Raw genomic sequence first — 19,678 nt, forward strand, 5'->3', positions numbered from 1 at the left:
GAACTAGGATCCTGCAAGCTGTGCAGCGCACCCCTACCCCCCCAAAAAAATTGAGATAGTTTACCTTCCTGTGTGTTCTAAGTCTTTAAAATCAAGTGTGCATTTTACACTTACAGCACATCTCAACTCAGACTACTCATATTTCAACTGCTCAGTAGCAACATATATAGCTGGTGACTACCACAGGCATAGGGGGAGGGGGAATGAGCCATTTTACAGTTGGACAGACTTGCTTTCAAATATCAATTCCACTACCTACTGGCCCTGAGGGAGTTCCCTCATTTAAAAAATAGTAATAATTAAAATAATACTAATGATATATCTCTCATAGGATTAAATGAGATATAACACCTAGAGAACATCTGGTCCCTTAGGGCAGGGCACACAAAAAGCCCTTGATAAATGCTAGCTATTATCATATATTTGTGACCTTTAACACTAAGCACAGTGTCTTGTACACAGTATGTATTCAATAAATGTTTGCTGAAGGAAGAAAAATTAATTTGCATGACATCCTACAAGTCATTTTAACTGCTTCTTTTTAAAATACTACATACATTTCTCATATAAGCAGGAGAAGTTTTTTGGAAGGACTGTTGCTGATGAAATTTGTTTTGAACACATTAGGAGAAATGTATCATCTCATCTCTTAGACTGATCGAGTATTGATCAGAGCAATGAAATTATTCAGCAAGTATGTACTGTAAAGCAGTCTTATCAAGAGGCTTCTTAAAAAGTTCCTTCCAGGGCTTCCCTGGTGGCGCAGTGGTTGAGAATCTGCCTGCCAATGCAGGGCACACGGGTTCGAGCCCTGGTCTGGGAAGATCCCACATGCCGCGGAGCAACTGGGCCCGTGAGCCACGATTGCTGAGCCTGCGCATCTGGAGCCTGTGCTCCGCAACAAGAGAGGCCGCGACAGTGAGAGGCCCGCGCACCGCAATGAAGAGTGGCCCCCGCTTGCCACAACTAGAGAAAGCCCTCGCACAGAAACGAAGACCCAACACAGCCAAAAATAAATAAATAAATAAAAATTTAAAAAAAAAAAAAAAAAAAGTTCCTTCCATAAGTGACTGTGCTATTTTACAGGTAACTCATTTATCTGCGGGAATATTTTTATCTCAGGGATAAAAACACATCCCATTTCTGGGCTTTACTTGGAGAATAAGCCAGTGATGCATGCAAGACCCTTTATAATCTGGACTCTGAAAAAATTCTCAAACCCTCTACTTCAGTACAGTCAGTACAGCCCCCTTAATTTCTCAAAGCATCTTCCCTTTTTACTTGTGCTTATGATTCCCTTGCAATGTTTTGTATTCCTACAGATGACAGAATCACAAAGTACCAGAGCTGGAAGGATCTTAAGCGATAATCCAGTCTTGGAATTTTCCAAAGCATGTACCATAGGTGGTAAGCAAGATGATTTCTGGTGGTATGTGTTAGTACTGCCTACTTTAATGGTAACATATTTTGTTTAACATAAAAAAGAAAAATATAACTAGCACATCAAACTCAAGAACTCATGTATATCTTCACTTACAACAGGGCTAAACTGTTCCTACTTAAGGGTAAAAAAAAGTGGTAAGATTTTTAAGCCAAGAGTAGCAGAGCAGAGTTCCATCCAAGTCTAAATCCTAATTTTGTGCTCTTTTCATTGCCCTAAAGAATTTACTGTCTGTGTGACACCAAGTGATGAACACTCTCTTATATAACTCTTTCTTTTTTTTTTTTTTTAAATGAGTAAGCCTTCTTTTTGGCTCCTTCTTTTTTTTTTAATTAATTAATTTATTTATTTATTTATTTTTGGCTGTGTTGGGTCTTCGTTTCTGTGCAAGGGCTTTCTCTAGTTGCGGCAAGCGGGGGCCACTCTTCATCGTGGTACGCGGGCCTCTCACTATCGTGGCCTCTCTTGTTGCGGAGCACAGGCTCCAGATGCGCAAGCTCAGTAGTTGTGGCTCACGGGCCTAGATGCTCCACGGCATGTGGGATCTTCCCAGACCAGGGCTCGAACCCGTGTCCCCTGCATTAGCAGGCAGATTCTCAACCACTGCGCCACCAGGGAAGCCCCTATAACTGTTTCTTGATCACAATCCCATTTATCAAACCAACTGTAAGCAATGGTGGTGTCTTAAAGTACTAGTGTTCTTCCACAATGATAAGTGCATAATAGGAGATCAATAATGCCTTGATTATGTGGTTAGACTGCTTCCAACCACTGAGAGTCAGCATAGGAGGAAATTCCATATTGGCTCAAACAAAACAATCATAATATATCCTAAAGCCAAACGATGTTTGGATTAACAGCTGTTTGCATTATTCACTTCACTATTCCACCCCTGAATGAATACGGAACCAGGAGATGGCACACATATAAATCCTAGAAACTATAAAATACATACATACAGAGAATATACACAGGAAACAACTCATAAAGGTTAAATAATAGGAATCTTAGAAATTGTAAATTGTACTATTTCCCAAACCTCTCATTTAACACATGAGGAAACTGAGACTTGAGTGGTAAACTGACTTGCTCACAGTCGTACAATTAGTTATTGGCAGTGCCAGCTCTAGCCCTACTTTACTCTTTGTGGTGTTCCATTGATTCAATACAAATAGTAGGGGAATATATCTAAATTCTTCCATTATACTAGTACAAATTCTGCTTAAGGTGAGATGGGATCTGAAATCTTTTCATGAAGCAGAAACTCTACTTGTAATGGACTCAGACTAGTAATTAAATTAGCTCTGTCTAATAATGCCAGTCTGTCCACCTGAGAAATCTACAATACTCCAACGCAAAGGTGCTGCTCCTACCCAGTTGTTCTTGGTAGTGAAGAAAAGAGGATTCTAATTCCAGGTGACTCTTCTCCTTTTGTGTGCACTTATGAACCCCTGGCGTTCCCAACAGCCACAGACTAATTTCCCTAGCTGCAACCATCCATGGCAGATTAGAAAGAATACAATCTTTGAAGTCAAAGAGAACTTGCTGAATACCACCCCTACAACTTAGGATATAACACTGGACAAATTACTTCATCTCTCTGAGCCTGTTTCTCAACTAAGATAATAACACTATTCACCTCACAGGATAAATGAGATAATATAGATATTATGGTATACTATCTTAGGATACGTACAGTTAAGAGAAAGGCTAAGAATAGAATAAGAAAATGTTCACCTATGAGTTTGAAAGTAAGTTTACAGTTTGCAATGTTGAAATATTAATTCCTGTTCAATATGTAAAATAGTCCATCTTAAATAAATATTTACAAAGCATTCACTCTGTGCATAGTTTAGAGATAGTGGTCACAAATTTATAACCTGAAACTGATATATCAAGACAAGGTACCAAGAAATTCAGAAGAAATACTCATAATGCTTTCAAATACTAAAAAATAACAAATAGGTTCTGGTTTTTGGTTTTTTTTTTAAGTCCTTATCAGAGACTCACATTGAAGTATTTATAACAGAAATGACAGTGTCTGGAACTTGCTTTAAAATATCCATTCTCCCAACCCCTGCAATTAAAAAAAAAAAAAAAGTGAGGATAGCTGAAGCTGGGTGATGCGTATGTGGGGAGTCATCATACTGTTCTATTTGTGTTTATGTTTGAAATTTTCCATATTAGAAAGTTTTTTGTTTCTTTTTTTTAAATCAAACAAAAAAAAAACAACCTAAGAAAAACTATGCACATCACTAATAAACTTCTAAAGAACCAACATCTCCATCTGCAACTTGTAAACACAAGATACTATTGGTCGGGACTTCCCTGGTGGCACAGTGGTTAAGAATCTGTCTGCCAATGCAGGGGACACAGGTTTGAGCCCTGGTCCAGGAAGATCCCACATGCCGCGGAGCAACTAAGCCCGTGCACCACAACTACTGAGCACGCGTGCCACAACTACTGAAGACTGTGTGCCTAAAGCCCGTGCTCTGCAACAACAGAAGCCACCGCAATGAGATGCCCATGCAACGCAACGAAGAGTAGCCCCCGCTCGCCGCAACTACAGAAAGCCCGCACGCAGCAATGAACACCCAACACAGCCAAAAATAAATAAATAAATTTATAAAAAAAAAAAAAAAGAAAAAGATACTGTTGGTCATTTCAGCCAAAAATATATAAAGTATTTTAAAATTACTCTCAACATAAAGCATGTCTTATCTCTTTATCAAATACTAGACAGTAATCCCTTTGGTATTACTTCTCCTCCACCTGGTAGAACAGCCCAGGATGTATTTTTCCTTTTTACCCTTATACTTTCTAGTTACATATTCTTATAACTAGAACTACCACTAACTACATATACATACACACACACATAACCAGGACTACTATCCATCATTACTGCTAATATACCCACTATGTAACAGGGGGCCTGCTGGGTATACTTAACCTTTTAAAAAGTATGACTCAGCTGAGAGGGTTAAAAAAAGAATCCCTTACAACATATAGCCTTAAAATAGTGGCCAAAAGGAGAAAAAGCTGTGAACTAATCTTAGTCTATGTGCAGTTTTAATACAGTTCACACATAAAATTTTAATTTGGTGGCATATGATGCATAATTTGGTGGCATATGATGCATTAGACAAACAGAAAGTATCTGCTGAAATTCTTTAAAGGTAAGTATAAATACTTTCAAATAGATTCTCTAAGTGAATTAGTACATAACTTTGAACACTAAAGAGAACCTTAAAATATCTGAACTTAAGACTTAACCTAGGGGACTTCCCTGGTGACACAGTGGTTGGGAATCCGCCTGCCAGTGCAGGGGACACGGGTTCGAGCCCTGGTCCGGGAGGATCCCACATGCTGCGGAGCAACTAGGCCCGTGCGCCACAACTACTGAGCCTGCGAGCCACAACTACTGAAGCCTGCACGCCTGGAGCCCATGCTCTGCAACAAGAGAGGCCACCACAGTGAGAGGCCCACGCACTGCGACGAGGAGTGGCCCCGGCTCGCTGCAACTAGACAAAGCCCGCACAGCAACGAGGACCCAACACGGCCAAAAATAAGTAAATAAATAAATTAAAAAAAAAAAAAAAAGACTTAACCTACCCACATTGTTTCAAAATAAAAATGTGGTTTACTATACTACCATTTAAACACTCACAAGCTTTGCCTTTTCATAATTCTAATAGCAAGAACACAGAGAACAATCTTCCCCAAATATGTATCCAAAGGGATAAAGAAGCACAAATGTCTACTTTCCTATCAAACTGTCCTACTTACCAAAAAGCACATATACAACATATTCCACACTTTCACTTCAAATGTGCCTAGCTAGTTTACTTTTTTAATCGTTATGCTCTTTCAAACACATAATTGAGATTTAACTAGTTCTCTAAGTGGAATAAAATTTCTTTTTGCTGTCTTTAAAGGAAAAAAAGAAGTAGTTTAAAAATAGCTCCACCTCCTAAAGAATATACACAGCTGTTCATGATACTATTCTTTCAATTTTTATGTATATAAAATTGGAGGAAAATTAATTAAATTGGAAATTTGGAAACCCCTGCCCCCCCCCAAACCCCCTCTTCCAATTTATATGACACCTTTTCTTTCTCTAGAGCATAAAACGGGCTCCATTAGCTGACTCACCTTCAATCAGTCAACACTACTTACTGAGTCTCAGCACTGAATTAGGTACTCTGAAAAGTTACAAAGGAAATACAGGACCTAGTAAATACCTTCAAAGAGTTTAAATCCCTATAAAGGAAGAAAAATGTAGTTACCAAAAGAATACCCTTGCTGAGAATCTTACAGTCAAAGGTGGAGCAGGGACTACATTTTCAGGCCAGGTTCTTTACACTAACTAATGCAAGAAAGATAGTACCTACTAAATTAAACAGACTCCAAAAGTGGTCAAAGCTAAGTTATTTATAGATTATATATGCTGCTACACACTTCTACATGCATGACAAAGGAAGACTGCTCCTGTGAGTGACTGTTTCCAAATGTCCCTAATGCACATAAAGAGACATGTACTCCTTGAATGGGCCACTTTTTGCCACTTTCCCTAATAACATCCTGTTTCTACCACAAACTGCTTAACCAAATGTTTGGTCTTCAATATTAGGATCCTAGTTTGAGAGAACAGCATCTATTATATATCCTCAAAGGCCAAATAGAAAATTTCAAGAAGCTTGACAGAGTTAAGAATCATAGCTGTTATTGACTAGAGGAGTAGTTGAAGAATAAAGAATAACAAAGGATTATCTTTCTAGTTTTCAAATTGTAGATAAGTCATCTAAGGCCCCACATTTCTGGTGACTCTAGAAATTTCCCTTCTCTCTGTCTCCTGCATGTATATCTTTTCCTCCTGTGAATTACTCTGCGTGGAATACCAGAGCAAATATCACAGGGGGATGAGGGGGAAAAAAACTTCCAAGACTAGCATTTCTGTACAAACCAGTGGTTTTCCTATGACCATGAACACCTTAGACAATTCTGTTAACAACTTCCCAAATAAAACTGTATCCAGTGGTGGCTTCATTCTATCTGTCAACCTTTGGGCCTAATTCTATATACCTAAACCTTAAAAAAAAAAGTATCCCTACCAGATTTGCTCCCAAACTTTGGTAACTGTCAAAAATGCACTTACGTCTGCAGCATTAAATCCAGAGAAGAAATTTTCTGTTACTTAACTGAATCACATCAAACAACATCAAACCTAGACTGCATTAAAAGGTACTGTTAAAATCATAGTCAGACGTCAGAAAGGCAGAGACCCCACAATCCATCTTCAAATACTGCCCCAACTTTTCAAGCTTTGGGACTCTAAATCACTTGGAGTAATAGCTTACACTTGAGATTCATTACAAATTGACCAAAAGAAATGAAGAAGAAGAAGGAAAAAAAAAAGCATATATTAGTTTCAGCAGCTGGTAAATAACAGGAATTTTTGAATTACAAAGAATGGGGTAAAGACAGTAAATTCGGTTGCTGTCTACAATACACATCAGAATAGAACCAGTTACCTAAACAAACATTATCTACTGCCAATACACAGCAGGGCATTCTTTAACAGCTTAAGTACGCCAACCATTTTTCATGTTTAAAAGGATTGCTACAAATTATCCAAGTCGAAACGGATGGCAAAATCCTAAACAGGTTTTCACCGAGGAGCCACCGCGCTTAGAGCATCACACAAAAGACCGGAGCAAATATAAACACGCTCTGGGCCTTCGCCGACTGCAGCCGGGAGCTGGGGTCTGCGTCCCAGACCCCCGCACCCAGAGGTAATGAAAGGTGGGGGTGGGGTCCCCTTCTTGGAATGCGCCGGGGAGCGAGGGGCAGAGAGGGAAGGAGCGAGCGCAGCTCAGAGGAAGCGAGAGAAGCAGCAGACCGTCGTCAGCGGCTTCCAAGGCCGGCGACACCCTCGGGCCCGCACCAGGCCTGGACCTCCCGGCCCCGTCCTGCCTCCTCACCTCCCTCACGTCCTGCAGGCACTCCAACACCGCCAGGTTGTTGCTCCAGGTATGCTTGGGACACACACGGGTCACGTCCTCCCTGCAGGACTCTTCCTCCGCCAGCTTCCAACCCCCGCCAGCCCCGCCAGGCCCTGATCCGCCCCGCCGGGCCGGAGACCCACCCGCCGGGAAAGGCGGCTGCGGCTGCTGAGGCGGTTGTTGCTGCTGCTGCTGCTGCTGCTGCTGCTGCTGCTGCTGCTGGAACTGAGATGACTGAGGCAGCTGGAGCTGACCCCCTAGAGCGCCGCCTCCAGGCTGCCCTCCGAGGGGCAGAAGGTTGGCCCCCGGGCCCTGGCCTTGGCTGTGGCCTCCCTGGCCCTGGAGTTTCTCGGCCCCAGCCGCCGCGAGCAGCAGTAGCTGCAGCGCCGCCGACAAGCGGAACATGCTCCGTACACGTCCACACGCCGCCATCTTGAGTCCGCGGCGAGCTCGACGCACCCGCCGGCGCCGCGTATTTAAATGAGGGGGCGGGGCGTCGGGCGGGGCCCGGCGGGGTCCATCCGAGCCCTTCCCCTGCCGGTGCAGACCCGCCAGCTGGGAGCAAAGGCCGGGAGTGGCCGAGCTCCGAATGGCCCACGCCCCGGACCTCGGCGGGCGGGAAAGCTGCGCTCCTTGCCGGGGGCGTTCCTGGTGCTCCTTAAGATATCTGGGTAGGGCAGCTTTGCCTAATTCCCTTGGTTGTCGTCACAGAAAAATAAAAAAAGATTGGGATTGCCACAACCAAGATGGCCGGTAGAGTATGTCATCCGTTCAATGACTTGAAAAAAAAACTTTATGTGTAGAGGTGAACTTTACACGATCAGGTGTATTCCGGCATCTAAAAACCTTTTCTTGCATTTCTCCTTGCTTCCTTCCACCTGCCCCAAAAGCCTCTCTTACCCAGAAAAGAAGGCAGCATTGAATCAGGGTTAGGAGCACTGGTTCCAGAGTAAGAAAAGAGCCTGTTATAATCCTTGCTCTTCGGCAGACTAGGCAAGTCCTTTAACTTCTCTGACCCTCATTTTTCTCGTCTGAGAAAGACAAGGAGGAGCTCTAATGTATAATTGTGAAGATTAGAAATAATAAAGTGCCTGGCCCACAATAGGGAATTCAAAAAATTATAGCCAGTATTATGAATAAACTGGGAAGCCCTTTGCATGTGAGCCAGATTTTAAGCCAGAATTTAAACTCATGTTTCAAGGAGGCAAAGAAAATAACAAAACATGTCTTTGAGGCCTCAGGTTAAGTCTGTGCCTCATAACTGTCTTGCTGACCTGCATGCAGCGTCTTCAGCAAGCACTATAGGCAGGGATGGTTGTTTCACTTAACACCAGTGTCCCCTCCTTCTCCATAGGAGAGATGTTATCTTCCTAAAGCATCTTCACATCTGTTGTGTCATCTGAGCCATGCATCAGGCCTGAGTTGGGTTCTCACTCAGCTGAAGAATGGCAGAGATGGTAACAGTTCTGCACAGCAGGGTTAAATGTCCTGCCCAGGATGAACTTTGCCAGCCTGGGACCAGAACCCCTGGCCTCTCACTTGGCATGGTGCACATCCCACTCTGCCAGTATACCATGCTGGGGAGTGAGGGCAGCTTGGGACATGTGATCCCCACTGGTCATCCATGTTCAAAAATGCAGCTTCTGCTGTCCTGACCCACAAATGGGCAGTGAAGACCAGACCAGACATAACTAGAACCTGAGAGGTCGGGTGGGGGCTCATGGGCCTCATAAGGAACCCCTGAGACTGAGAGTATTTTAGGGGTACAAACTGCCCACTGTGGCTGACACAGGCCTCTATCTCTAGGAATGAGGACATGTTGACATCTCTACCAAAACTCACTCCTGCTACTGCCATAATGTGGTGCTAAGGTTGCTGCCAACCTTGAGCATTGACTAAGACAGCCCAGGGGAGAACAGATAAATGTACATGTTCCTTAACAGATACGTGGCATAGGTAAATCTCAGGCAGGCTAGAGACCTGAAGTTCTTGAAAAGTCACTTAGGGTCATTAATTTTTTTAATTGTTTAATTAATTAATTTTTTTTGGCCATGCCACGCGGCTTGTGTGATCTTAGTTCTCCGACTAGGGATTGAACCCAGGCCCTCAGCAGTGAAAGCACAGAGTCCTAACCACTGGATAAAGGTCATTAATTTTCAATGACGGGTCTCCATGTGCACAGACAACAAGTGGGAGTTTATTTTTTAAGCCAGTTTAAGGCCAGAAATTGACAATCCGCTAAGAGAAGCCAGCAGTTACCCATCTCACAGCCTGCAGTGAGAAAACCCTAGACTTGGCCACAGACTGCTTCTGGAGATAGGGAGGAGTATATGTGCCTATCTTGAAATCACAGTGACCAACAAGCAAGAAACTGAGAGAAATCTGGGAACCTGGCCAGCTCAGGCTGTGTCAGGCAAGTCAGACTTTACAGAAAGCACAAACCCGCAGGCCAGTGGGAAGAGGGTTGACCTGACCTGGGTCGCCTGTACTCAGTGACTTGTCAATAAAAACTGACTGTCTCTATCACAAACTAGGAATTCATTTTACCCTTTATTGTACCCTTTGTTTCTTGATCCTCACTTCCGTAACTCATCCAATAGATGCGTGTTGAGCATTTTTTTAATATGCCACGCATTGCTCAAGAACTGGCTTATATGAGAGATAAACAATAAGATAGTGAATAAAGAGCAAGATAATTTCAGATAGTATAAGTACTATGAAGAAAATAAAAGATAGGGACTTCCCTGGTGGTCCAGTGGCTAAGACTCTGCACTCCCAATGCAGGGGGCCTCGGTTCGATCCCTGGTTAGGGAACTAGATCCCACATGCCACAACTAAGAGTTTGCATGCTGCAACTAAAGATCCCACATGCTGCAACGAAGATCCCACGTGCCACAACTAAGACCCGGCACAGCCAAATAAATAAATAAACATTAAAAAAAAAAGAAAGAAAGAAAAGATAAATGGGATGACTGGGGTGGGGAGGAGATTTTATATAAAGACAGCTAGTGATCATTGAGTTAAGAGTGAATTGGCATAAATTAAAAAAAAAAGGGGGGGGGGCAGATCTAAAGATATCTTAGTCTGTTCAGACTTCTATAACAAAATAGCACACACTGGGTGGCTTATAAACAACAGAAACTTATTTCTCACAGTTCTGGAGGCTAGAAGTCCAAGATCAGGGTGGTAGCATGGTCAGGTTCTGGCAAAGGCCCTCTTATGGGTTGCAGACAGCCAACTTCTAACTGTGTCCTCACAGGGTGGAAGAAGCTGGGAGCTTTGTGGGATCTCTTTTATAAGAACACTAATCTCATTCGTGAGGGTTCTACTCTCATGATCTAAGCACCTCCAAAGGCCCCATCTCCTAATGCCATCACAGTGGGCATTAGGATTTTAACATATGAATTTAGGGGGGACAAAAACATTTAGACCATAACAAAAGAGTTCCAAAAGCAAAGGTTAATGACAAGTGCAAGTTCAAGACAAGAGAATGAGCTTTCAGAATGAAGGCCTATGTGGCTGCATTGAAATGAGGAAAGAGGGCACTAGAAGAAGGAGTCAGAGAACCCATCAAGGGCCAGATCATATAAGGCCCTCAGGCCCTATATATACATGAAACTGGGGAGGATTCTGATCCCAAATACGAGTACAAATACAAATTTGTATTTACGCTGAAATAAAACCATAAAAACTAGATAAAATATATAAAATATCTTTTGAGGGGTTAGAAAGTAACTCATACAGTGAGGAAATGGGGGGCTACAATCTTTGAGAAAAGAGAAGTACACAGGGGAGCTCCAGCCCAGATTTATTTCTGAGGGGACTGTCCAAATTGTGGCTCAGAAGAATTGAGCCCTTGCAGAAAGCAGTAATCTTATTGGGCTGAAAATATACAGGTAGGCGTTCAGAATCCTCCAAGTGGCTGGGACTTAAGGGTCAAAATACTGGAGAGAAGGAAACCACAGAGAAAGAGCCAAAAATCTGTGAACAAATTTCTCTCAAATGGCTGACTGACTCCTAAGCTGTCCATGCACAGAGTCAGACTCCAACAAATCCTGAAGAAAACAATAGCTGAGAGAGCAATAAATTGAGAGAGATTTCAGCCGCCCCATAGTACTGGGGAAAGAGCTTGGACCCTGCTGAGGTGTAGAGGCCTTGGTAAACACCCCTGGCTTTTAACTGAGGCCTCAGAAGTGTTACACCCTAGGAACAAAGGCCATATTGCAGGAGGAAGGACAACACCCCAGGGGTAAGGACCTTGCCCTAGAAGAAAAGGCAAAACTACAATGGGCCAACCCTAATAAAGCTTAAAACATGCCTCAGTGGGGTCAAGGTGACCCTCCAGTACTCTGTCTATAAGAAGAAAAATTAACCTTTTTGGAGAAAGATTAATACCATCCAGAGCTTCTATAATTTTTAATCTGCATGGTCCAGCTTTGAATCAAACATTGTAAGGCATGCTAAAAACAAAACAAAGCTGAACTAAGCTAAACTAAATAACCAAAAACAAAAAGTCAGCAAAAACTCCATATGATTCAGATATTGGACTCATCAGATGGGGACTTTAAAATAACTGTGACTAGTATGCTATAGAAAATAAAAGATAGATAAAATAGGTGAAAATAGAGAATTTCAACAGAAAATTGGATTCTATACAAATAATCAAATGGACATTCTAGAACTGAATTAAAATTCGTTAGATAACATAAAGAGCAGACTGGATATCTTAGTCTGTGTGGGTTGCTTTAACAGAATACTATAGGGACTTCCCTGGTGGTCCAGTGGTTAGGACTCCATGCTTCCACTGCAGGGGGCACAGGTTCAATCCCTGGTTGGGGAACTAAGATCCCGCAAGCCAAGTGATGCGGCCAAAAAAAAAATTAAAAAAATTTTAAAACCCCCAAAAACCAGAATACCATAGATGGATAGCTTATAAACAATGGAAATTTATTTCTCATAGTTCTAGAGGCTGGGAAGGCCAAGATCAAGGTGCTGGCAGATTCACTGTCCAGTGAGAGCCCACATCCTGGTTCACAGACAGCCTTGGCATGTCATTGTAAAACTGGTGACAATCAAAGAGAGAAAGAGAAAATCTTAAAAGCAAAGATGTATTATTTTCAAAGGACCAATAACAGGCATATCTGATTTTTCATTAAGAAACTATGAAAGCCAGAAAACAGTAGAATGACATAATTTAAATACCAAAAGAAAAAAAAATGTTGCTAACCTAGAATTCTACACCCAGGGAAATTGTACTTCAGAAATGAAGTACTAGGGACTTCCCTGGTGGTCCAGTGGTTAAGACTCTGTGCTTCCACTGCAGGGGGAACAGGTTCCATCCCTGGTTGGGGAACTAAGATCCCAAATGCCGTGCGGCACAGCCAAAAAAAAAAAAAAAGTAATGAAGTACTGATACACGCTACAACATGGATGAACCTTGAAAACATAATACTAAGTGAAAGAAACCAGAGACAAAAAGCCACCAGTTGTAGGATTACATTCATATGAAATATCCAGAATAGGCAAATCCATAGAGACAGAAGTAGATTAATGGTTTCCAGGATATGGGTGGAGGGGAGAACTGAGAAGTATGGGATTTCTTTTGGGAATGATGGAAATATTCTGGAATCAGATAATGGTGATGAATCAGATAATCACAATCATAACATTGTGATTATACTAAAAACCACTGAACTGTGCACTTAGAATTGTTAAAATAGTGGAGTTTATGTTACATGAATTTGATCTCAATAAGTTTTTAAAAATGTAATTAGATCCATTCAAAAAAGGTGAAATAAAGACATTTGCAGGGACTTCTCTGGCGGCACAGTGGTTAAGAATCCGCTGCCAGTGCAGGGGACATGGGTTCAAGCTCTGGTCTGGGACGATCCCACATGCCACGGAGCAACTAAGCCTGTGTGCCACAACTACTGAGCCTGCATGCCACAACTACTGAAGCCTGCGTGCCTAGAGCCTGTGCTCTGCAACAAGAGAAGCCACTGCAATGAGAAGCCTGCACACTGCGGCGAAGAGTAGCCCCCGTTCACCACAACTAGAGAAAGCCCGTGCGCAGCAACGAAGACCCAAAGCAGCCAAAGATAAATAAACAAATAAATTTAAATAAATAAATTAAATAGTTAAAAAAGGCATTTGCAGACAAACTAAAGCTGAGAGAGTAAGGTAATTCATTGCTAGATGGTCTGCACTACTCTAGGCTGAAGGAAAATGATCCCAGATGGAAGCATAGGACTGCAGGAAGGAATAAAGAGCACTGAAAGGGTAAATATGTGGACAATTAATATTGTTTTAAACAACGATAATGAGAGATTTTTAACATATGTAACAGTGAAATATATGACTCCCATAGCATATAAAGAAGGATGCATATTGTAACTGCTAGGCCCTGGAGTCTAGGATAAACACTAAAAGAATACTACAAGAATGTGTAAGTGTAAAGCATTTGATTAATCCAAAAGAAGGCAAAAAGGTGGGAATAAAGTGACGAAGAACACGTAGGATAAACAGAAAACAATTGCACTAGGTTTAAGTCTACTTAAATCTAAGTGCATTGGGAAGCTGCTGGAGAGGTATCAGCCGGGGTGTGGTTTAATCTCCAAGCAAGAGCGAATAGAGTCTTTAACCACCTCACAAGTACCCTCAGTGCTCAGCATGATGTGGGGCACATAGAGGGCAATCAATGAAGGCTTACTGAACTGGCCAAGCTGCTCCTCCCACTGCTGAGTGGCTGAAGTGACTTCCCTGAAGCCCTCTAATTGTTCTTCTCATTGTTTGGGCAAGCAAGGTGAAAAGAAGTGATGGGGCAGAGCACTTTCCTCCCCTGACTTCTTACCGTCTTTCCCATTTGAGGACTATGGCAGCTTCCAAAATACAGGAATGCTTTCCCAAACTTCACTGTGCAGCTGAATCACCTGGAGCAATTTTCAAATTTTTCTGATTATGGAATCCAGGAATATGCTTTCCTAACAACCAAGGCAGCACTGGTCCCTGCCAGTCCTTGGCAACTACTGCTCTAGTGCAGGACTGCATCAGTGGTCTCTCTTTCCTCAAGCACCTCCTGACCTTTGCCATATCCAAAATTTCAAGATCATGTAGATATGACATTGACCCATGAAGTTCTAACACTTTCTTCCTAAAATTTTTTTTTTCTTCTCCTTTAATGCTCAGCTCAAAAGTCTCAATATTTTTGAAGCCTTCCTAGGAAAATTAACCCCTTTTCAACATGCCATTTTTAGATTTATTCATTTATAATTCAGCAGTTCTTTTCTGAGCACCTCCTATGTACTTCCTGCCTTGGGGATAGCACTGTAGTTAGAAGAACCAGCCTGGACTGTCTGGGTTTCATTGTCTAATCCAACATTTGCCTCCTGGTGGGTTATTCTGGGTTCTGTGAGAAGCAATGTCCAGACAGGATTAGCTGCGGAAGAAACTTGTTAAGATTAAAGCCTCACAGGAATGGGCCTGCTTTAGCATCTCTTGCCATGCTCAGTCATTGGCTGGAAGAACCCTTGGGGAGTGTGGCCTCAGAGTGAACCCAGCGATGGATTTCAGAGCACAGCAGCTGGTCAATTACAGTCCCCACAATTGGACATCTGAGAGGCAAATTTTCATGACCATCATATTCCATCCCTTGTGCCCCATAGATTTATTTCTCTACACAAATTTGATGAACAGCTACTCTATAGTTTCCATGGATCTCTTTTTCAGAGGGAAAAAAGAAGAGGGAGGTTAGTGAAATAAACTAATGTCCATCATTGCTGGTGATCTCAGGGCTGCAAGTGGTATTCATCCTCTTTTTCCTCCATTCTGAATTTCCTTTACCCTCAGCTAGCACCTCAGAAGTCTTGGTGGCTTACCTGGTGATGTGACCCAAGCCTTCATTTCTGGGGTGGTGTTGGTAGTGGGCATAATAACCTTTTCATCCTGGTGTGGTATTGTTGCATGTCTGTCCACAGTTAGAGAGAGGCAACGGAGCACCAGAAGGCATCCAATTGGACCACTTGGATATTCCTCTTTGCTCCCATTATGTACAAGCAGCCCTACTTCCTCCTTTTGATCAGGGTTAGTTACCACTGCCAATATGGTGATTCCTCTTCTCACCTATTGGTCCCTGGGCACAAGGTCCCAAAGTGCTCTGGTAGCAGCCTAATTTATAGTTCAGTGGGACCCTTGCTGTGTCCTCTGGCAAAGTGCACCCCTGTAGGAACCCAGGACCTTCAATGATGTGGAGCCCAGGTTGCTGGGATGGTAAGTACAAAATCACCCAGGTCATTGGGAGTGACAGTAAGTGGAGCCACTCCTGTTTCCTCATGTTGGTTCCTGGACCCATGTATTCTGCCTACTGGGGAAACAACACCAATAGAGGTCTCTAAACACTGCATCCTGAAGAATGACACCCTATTCTCTCAGAGTGTTGCTTCTTAGCTAGTGCTTCAGCTATGTCTTTAGAAGGTCAGTATCAGTATGCTAGTAGCTGGCTGTTTCTGGGTGGGATAGTATATGACAAGACCAACAGATCCCATGGTCATGGATCCACTTCTGCAATCCCTTCACTGTACAGTGGGTCCCCTGGGTCAGATGCTATGTTGTGTAGCAATCTGTGCCTCAATCTGGCATTCTGCTGGCAGAAGCCCTGAGAACAAGAAAGTTAAATCCACATCCAGAATAGGTATCTATCCCTATAAGGAAGAACTGCTGGCCTTTTCAAGAGGAAGAGGCCCATTGTATCTGACTTGCCACAAAGTAGCTACTTGATCTTCTCTAGGAAAAGGGCATATCAGAGACTCAGTGTTGGTCTCTGTTGCTGACAGGTTGGACATTAAGAGGCAGCCTTAGTAAGTGGCAGTCCATTCTCCCAGCCAGACTTTGGGCCCATAGGTAGCCTCCATCTCTGCCACCGTGGCCACTCCATTCATGGGCCCAACATATCAGGTCTACAGTGGCTGAAGGATGGCTGTCAATTGGTCGAGTCATTTTGCCTACTTGATTGTTCAATGCCTCTTCAATGGTGGAGGTTCTGGTGTGCATTGTCCTGTAATGAAAAATCTTTACACATTGTGCCTTCTCCATATAGTCCAACCACATGCCACTATCCCAGACCAGGCTGTTGGACCCTGCCCAGGAATCTATTTATATTCTCACCTTAAACCACTTCTTCCATACAAAGTGGAAAGATGAGGGCACAGCTTGCAGCTCTACTCATTGGAATATTTTTCACTCTCCACCGTCTTTCAGGGTCATACTTGCATCCTGTAGGTTTTAATGGTGGCACTAATCTCCACCATCCTCCATCCCCCAGTAAGACATTGCTTTTTTTGTTTTTTTTGGTCACGCCATGCGGCTTGCAGGATCTTAGTTCCCCGATCAGGGACTGAACCCAGACCATGGCAGTGAAAGTGCTGAGTCCTAACCACTGGACTGCTGGGGAATTCCTGACATTGCTTTTAATCTATTATCCTGGCCAGTGATTGGAGAGCAGTTTCCAAGATTTACATTTGGCCTTTCCTGTAATGGTATTTTTTTTTAATTAATTTATTTTGGCTGCGTTGGGTCTTCGTTGCTGTGCATAGGCTTTCTTTAGTTGCAACGAGTGGGGGCTACTCTTCGTTGCGGTGTGCGGGCTTCTCATTGCGGTGGCTTCTCTTGTTGTGGAGCACGGGCTCTAGGCACACGGGCTCAGGAGTTGTGGTGCCTGGGCTCAGTAGTTGTGGCTCGTGGGCTCCAGAGCACAGGCTCAGTAGTTGTGGCGCACAGGCTTAGCTGCTCCGTGGCACGTGGGATCTTCCCAGACCAGGTATCAAACCCATGTCCCCTGCATTGGCAGGCGGATTCTTAACCACTGCGCCACAAGGGAAGTCCCTGTAATGGTAATTCTCACCCCATAGGCCAGAAACACCACGTTTCCAGATCATTTTCACAATGATTTAGTGTTTCTAGGTCTAGATTATTCTAGATCATTTCCAGTTATATACTTGGGGACTGGGGAAATGATCACTGGATGGGTCCACATAACCAGTGGGGCCACTGTGAGCCATAATCTAGCCAGGACTCCATTTATAGTACCAGGTCCCCAGGGGCCAGGGGCCTATGATGATGCTTTTAGTCTGAGTATCAATGGCAACTCGGACCAAATGTCCCATGGTCCTCAAATAGTTGGTTATTTCTCTTTTGTCAGTGTATAGTCACCCAAGTAAATGGCCATTGAGTCTCTTTGGGGAAAGACTGAAGGAACCATATGCTTGGCATGGTGTTGTAGGGTCTTTGTTCCTAGGCTCCCAACTACTTATTCATCAGTGGGTTCTGGATCTGAAAATTGGCTCAGGTCTAGAAACTGAGCAAAGGAGCATGACCTTTGGGGACGACCACCTTTAGCCTCGTGCCCCTCCTTTCTTATGGAATTTTTTTTTTTCTTATGGAATTTTTTGATTATAGATGTTAAAAAGCACCCTCATTGGCTGTGTCTATTTTGCCCCTAGGGATGCTGTCTTTTATTAACTCTCTCCCCAACTCCCTGCTGGTCAAGACCCCTTAGTCAGCTCTTCAATCTTGCTGGTAATAATGGAATTGTGGTCTCCTGGCTTCTGGAAGTTAATCATTGCCACCTGGTCTTTATTATTCTTGGGCCTCAATCATTTCCATCTTACCAAATTTCCGGGAACACTCCTGGCATACCCGTGTTATCTAGGTCTACCAGGAAGCAGAAAACAAAAGGGGATTAGGCATCAACAAATAACCAAACAACCCAATTTAAAAGTGGGCAAGGGGGGTTTCCCTGGTGGCACAGTGGTTAAGAATCTGCCTGCCAATGCAGGGGACATGGGGTCAAGCCCTGGTCCGGGAAGATCCCACATGCCGTGGAGCAACTAAGCCCGTGTGCCACAACTACTGAGCCTGCACTCTAGAGCCCACGAGCCACAACTACTGAGCCCACATGCCACAACTACTGAAGCCCACGCACCTAGAGCCCGTGCTCTGCAACAAGAGAAGCCACTGCAATGAGAAGCCTGCACATTGCAACAAAGAGTAGCCCTCGCTCGCTGCAACTAGAGAAAGCCCACGTGCAGCAACGAAGACCCAACACAGCCAAAAATACATAAATAAAATAAATAAATTTTAAAAATAAATAAATAAATGAAAGTGGGCAAGGGATCTGAATAAACATTTCTCTAAAGAAGGTATACAAATAGCCAATAAGCACATGAAAAGATGCTCAACATCACTAATCATTACGTAAATACAAATCAAAACTACAATGAGATACCACCTCACACCATTCAAATGGCTACTGTCAAACAAACAAACAACCCCCCCCCCCCCCGCCAAAAAAAAAAACCCAGGAAGTAACAAGAGTCGAAGAGGATGTGGAGAAACTGAAACTCTTATGCACTGTTAGTGGGAATGTAAAATGGCACAGCTGCTGTGGAAAAACAGTATGGCAGTTCCTCAAATAATTAAGAACAGAATTACATATGATTCAACAATTCCACTTCTGGGTATATACCCAAAAGAATTGAAAGCAGGGTCTCAAAGAGATATTTGTACACCCATGTTCATAGCAACATTATTCATAATAGTTAAAATGTGGAAACAACTCAAGTGTCCACTGACAGATGAATGGATAAGCAAAATGTGGTATATGCATGCAATGGAACATCATTGTCTTAAAAAGGAGGGAAATTCTGATACATGCTACAACATGGATGAACTTTGAAGACATTATGCTAAGTGAAATAAGCCAGTCACAACAAGACAAATACTGCATGATTCCACATAGATGAGGCAATTAGAACAGTCAAATACACAGATCTCACCCTGTGTGAAGTAGAGATAGAGAGGAAGGAAGCAAGGATGGTTAGGTGGAAACAACTTAGACTGAAGTTCAAGTCTAAGAAAGTTTGGCCACCACCATTGGAGAGTCCTCAAGCTAAAGTTGCCTGTCAGGCATTCAGCGTCTCCCAGAAATGGGCCTGCCTTAGTATCCCTGCCATCCTCAGTCACTGGCTGGGAGCAACCTTTGGGAAGTGCGGCCTTGCTGTGATGCAGTAGTGGATTTCAGAGCTCAGCAGCTGGAACAGCAGTCAATTATGCCCTCCTTGGTCAGAGATCTGAAAGGCACATGTTCCTGGCCACCACACCTGGGCAAATTCTTTCACTTCTCTGAAAGTTCCTTTCATATAAAAGGTATACCACAGCATTAGGTACATACTCAGTAAAT

General features: G+C 43.1%; 1 protein-coding gene across 1 annotated transcript in view; it reads right to left on the bottom strand.

Annotated features, from left to right (window-relative positions):
* The window catches only part of GLG1 (golgi glycoprotein 1), a 155,840-nt gene extending 147,932 nt beyond the window's left edge, over nt 1–7,908 (bottom strand). The window contains exon 1 of the mRNA XM_059906177.1: nt 7,426–7,908. Coding sequence (XP_059762160.1) covers nt 7,426–7,878 — 453 coding nt within the window. The 5' untranslated portion in view covers nt 7,879–7,908. The remainder of the gene's footprint in view (nt 1–7,425) is intronic.
* Nucleotides 7,909–19,678: the final 11,770 nt, after the last annotated feature.

This window comes from Balaenoptera ricei, chromosome 19, assembly GCF_028023285.1.
Source record: "Balaenoptera ricei isolate mBalRic1 chromosome 19, mBalRic1.hap2, whole genome shotgun sequence".
NCBI classification, from domain to species: domain Eukaryota; kingdom Metazoa; phylum Chordata; class Mammalia; order Artiodactyla; family Balaenopteridae; genus Balaenoptera; species Balaenoptera ricei.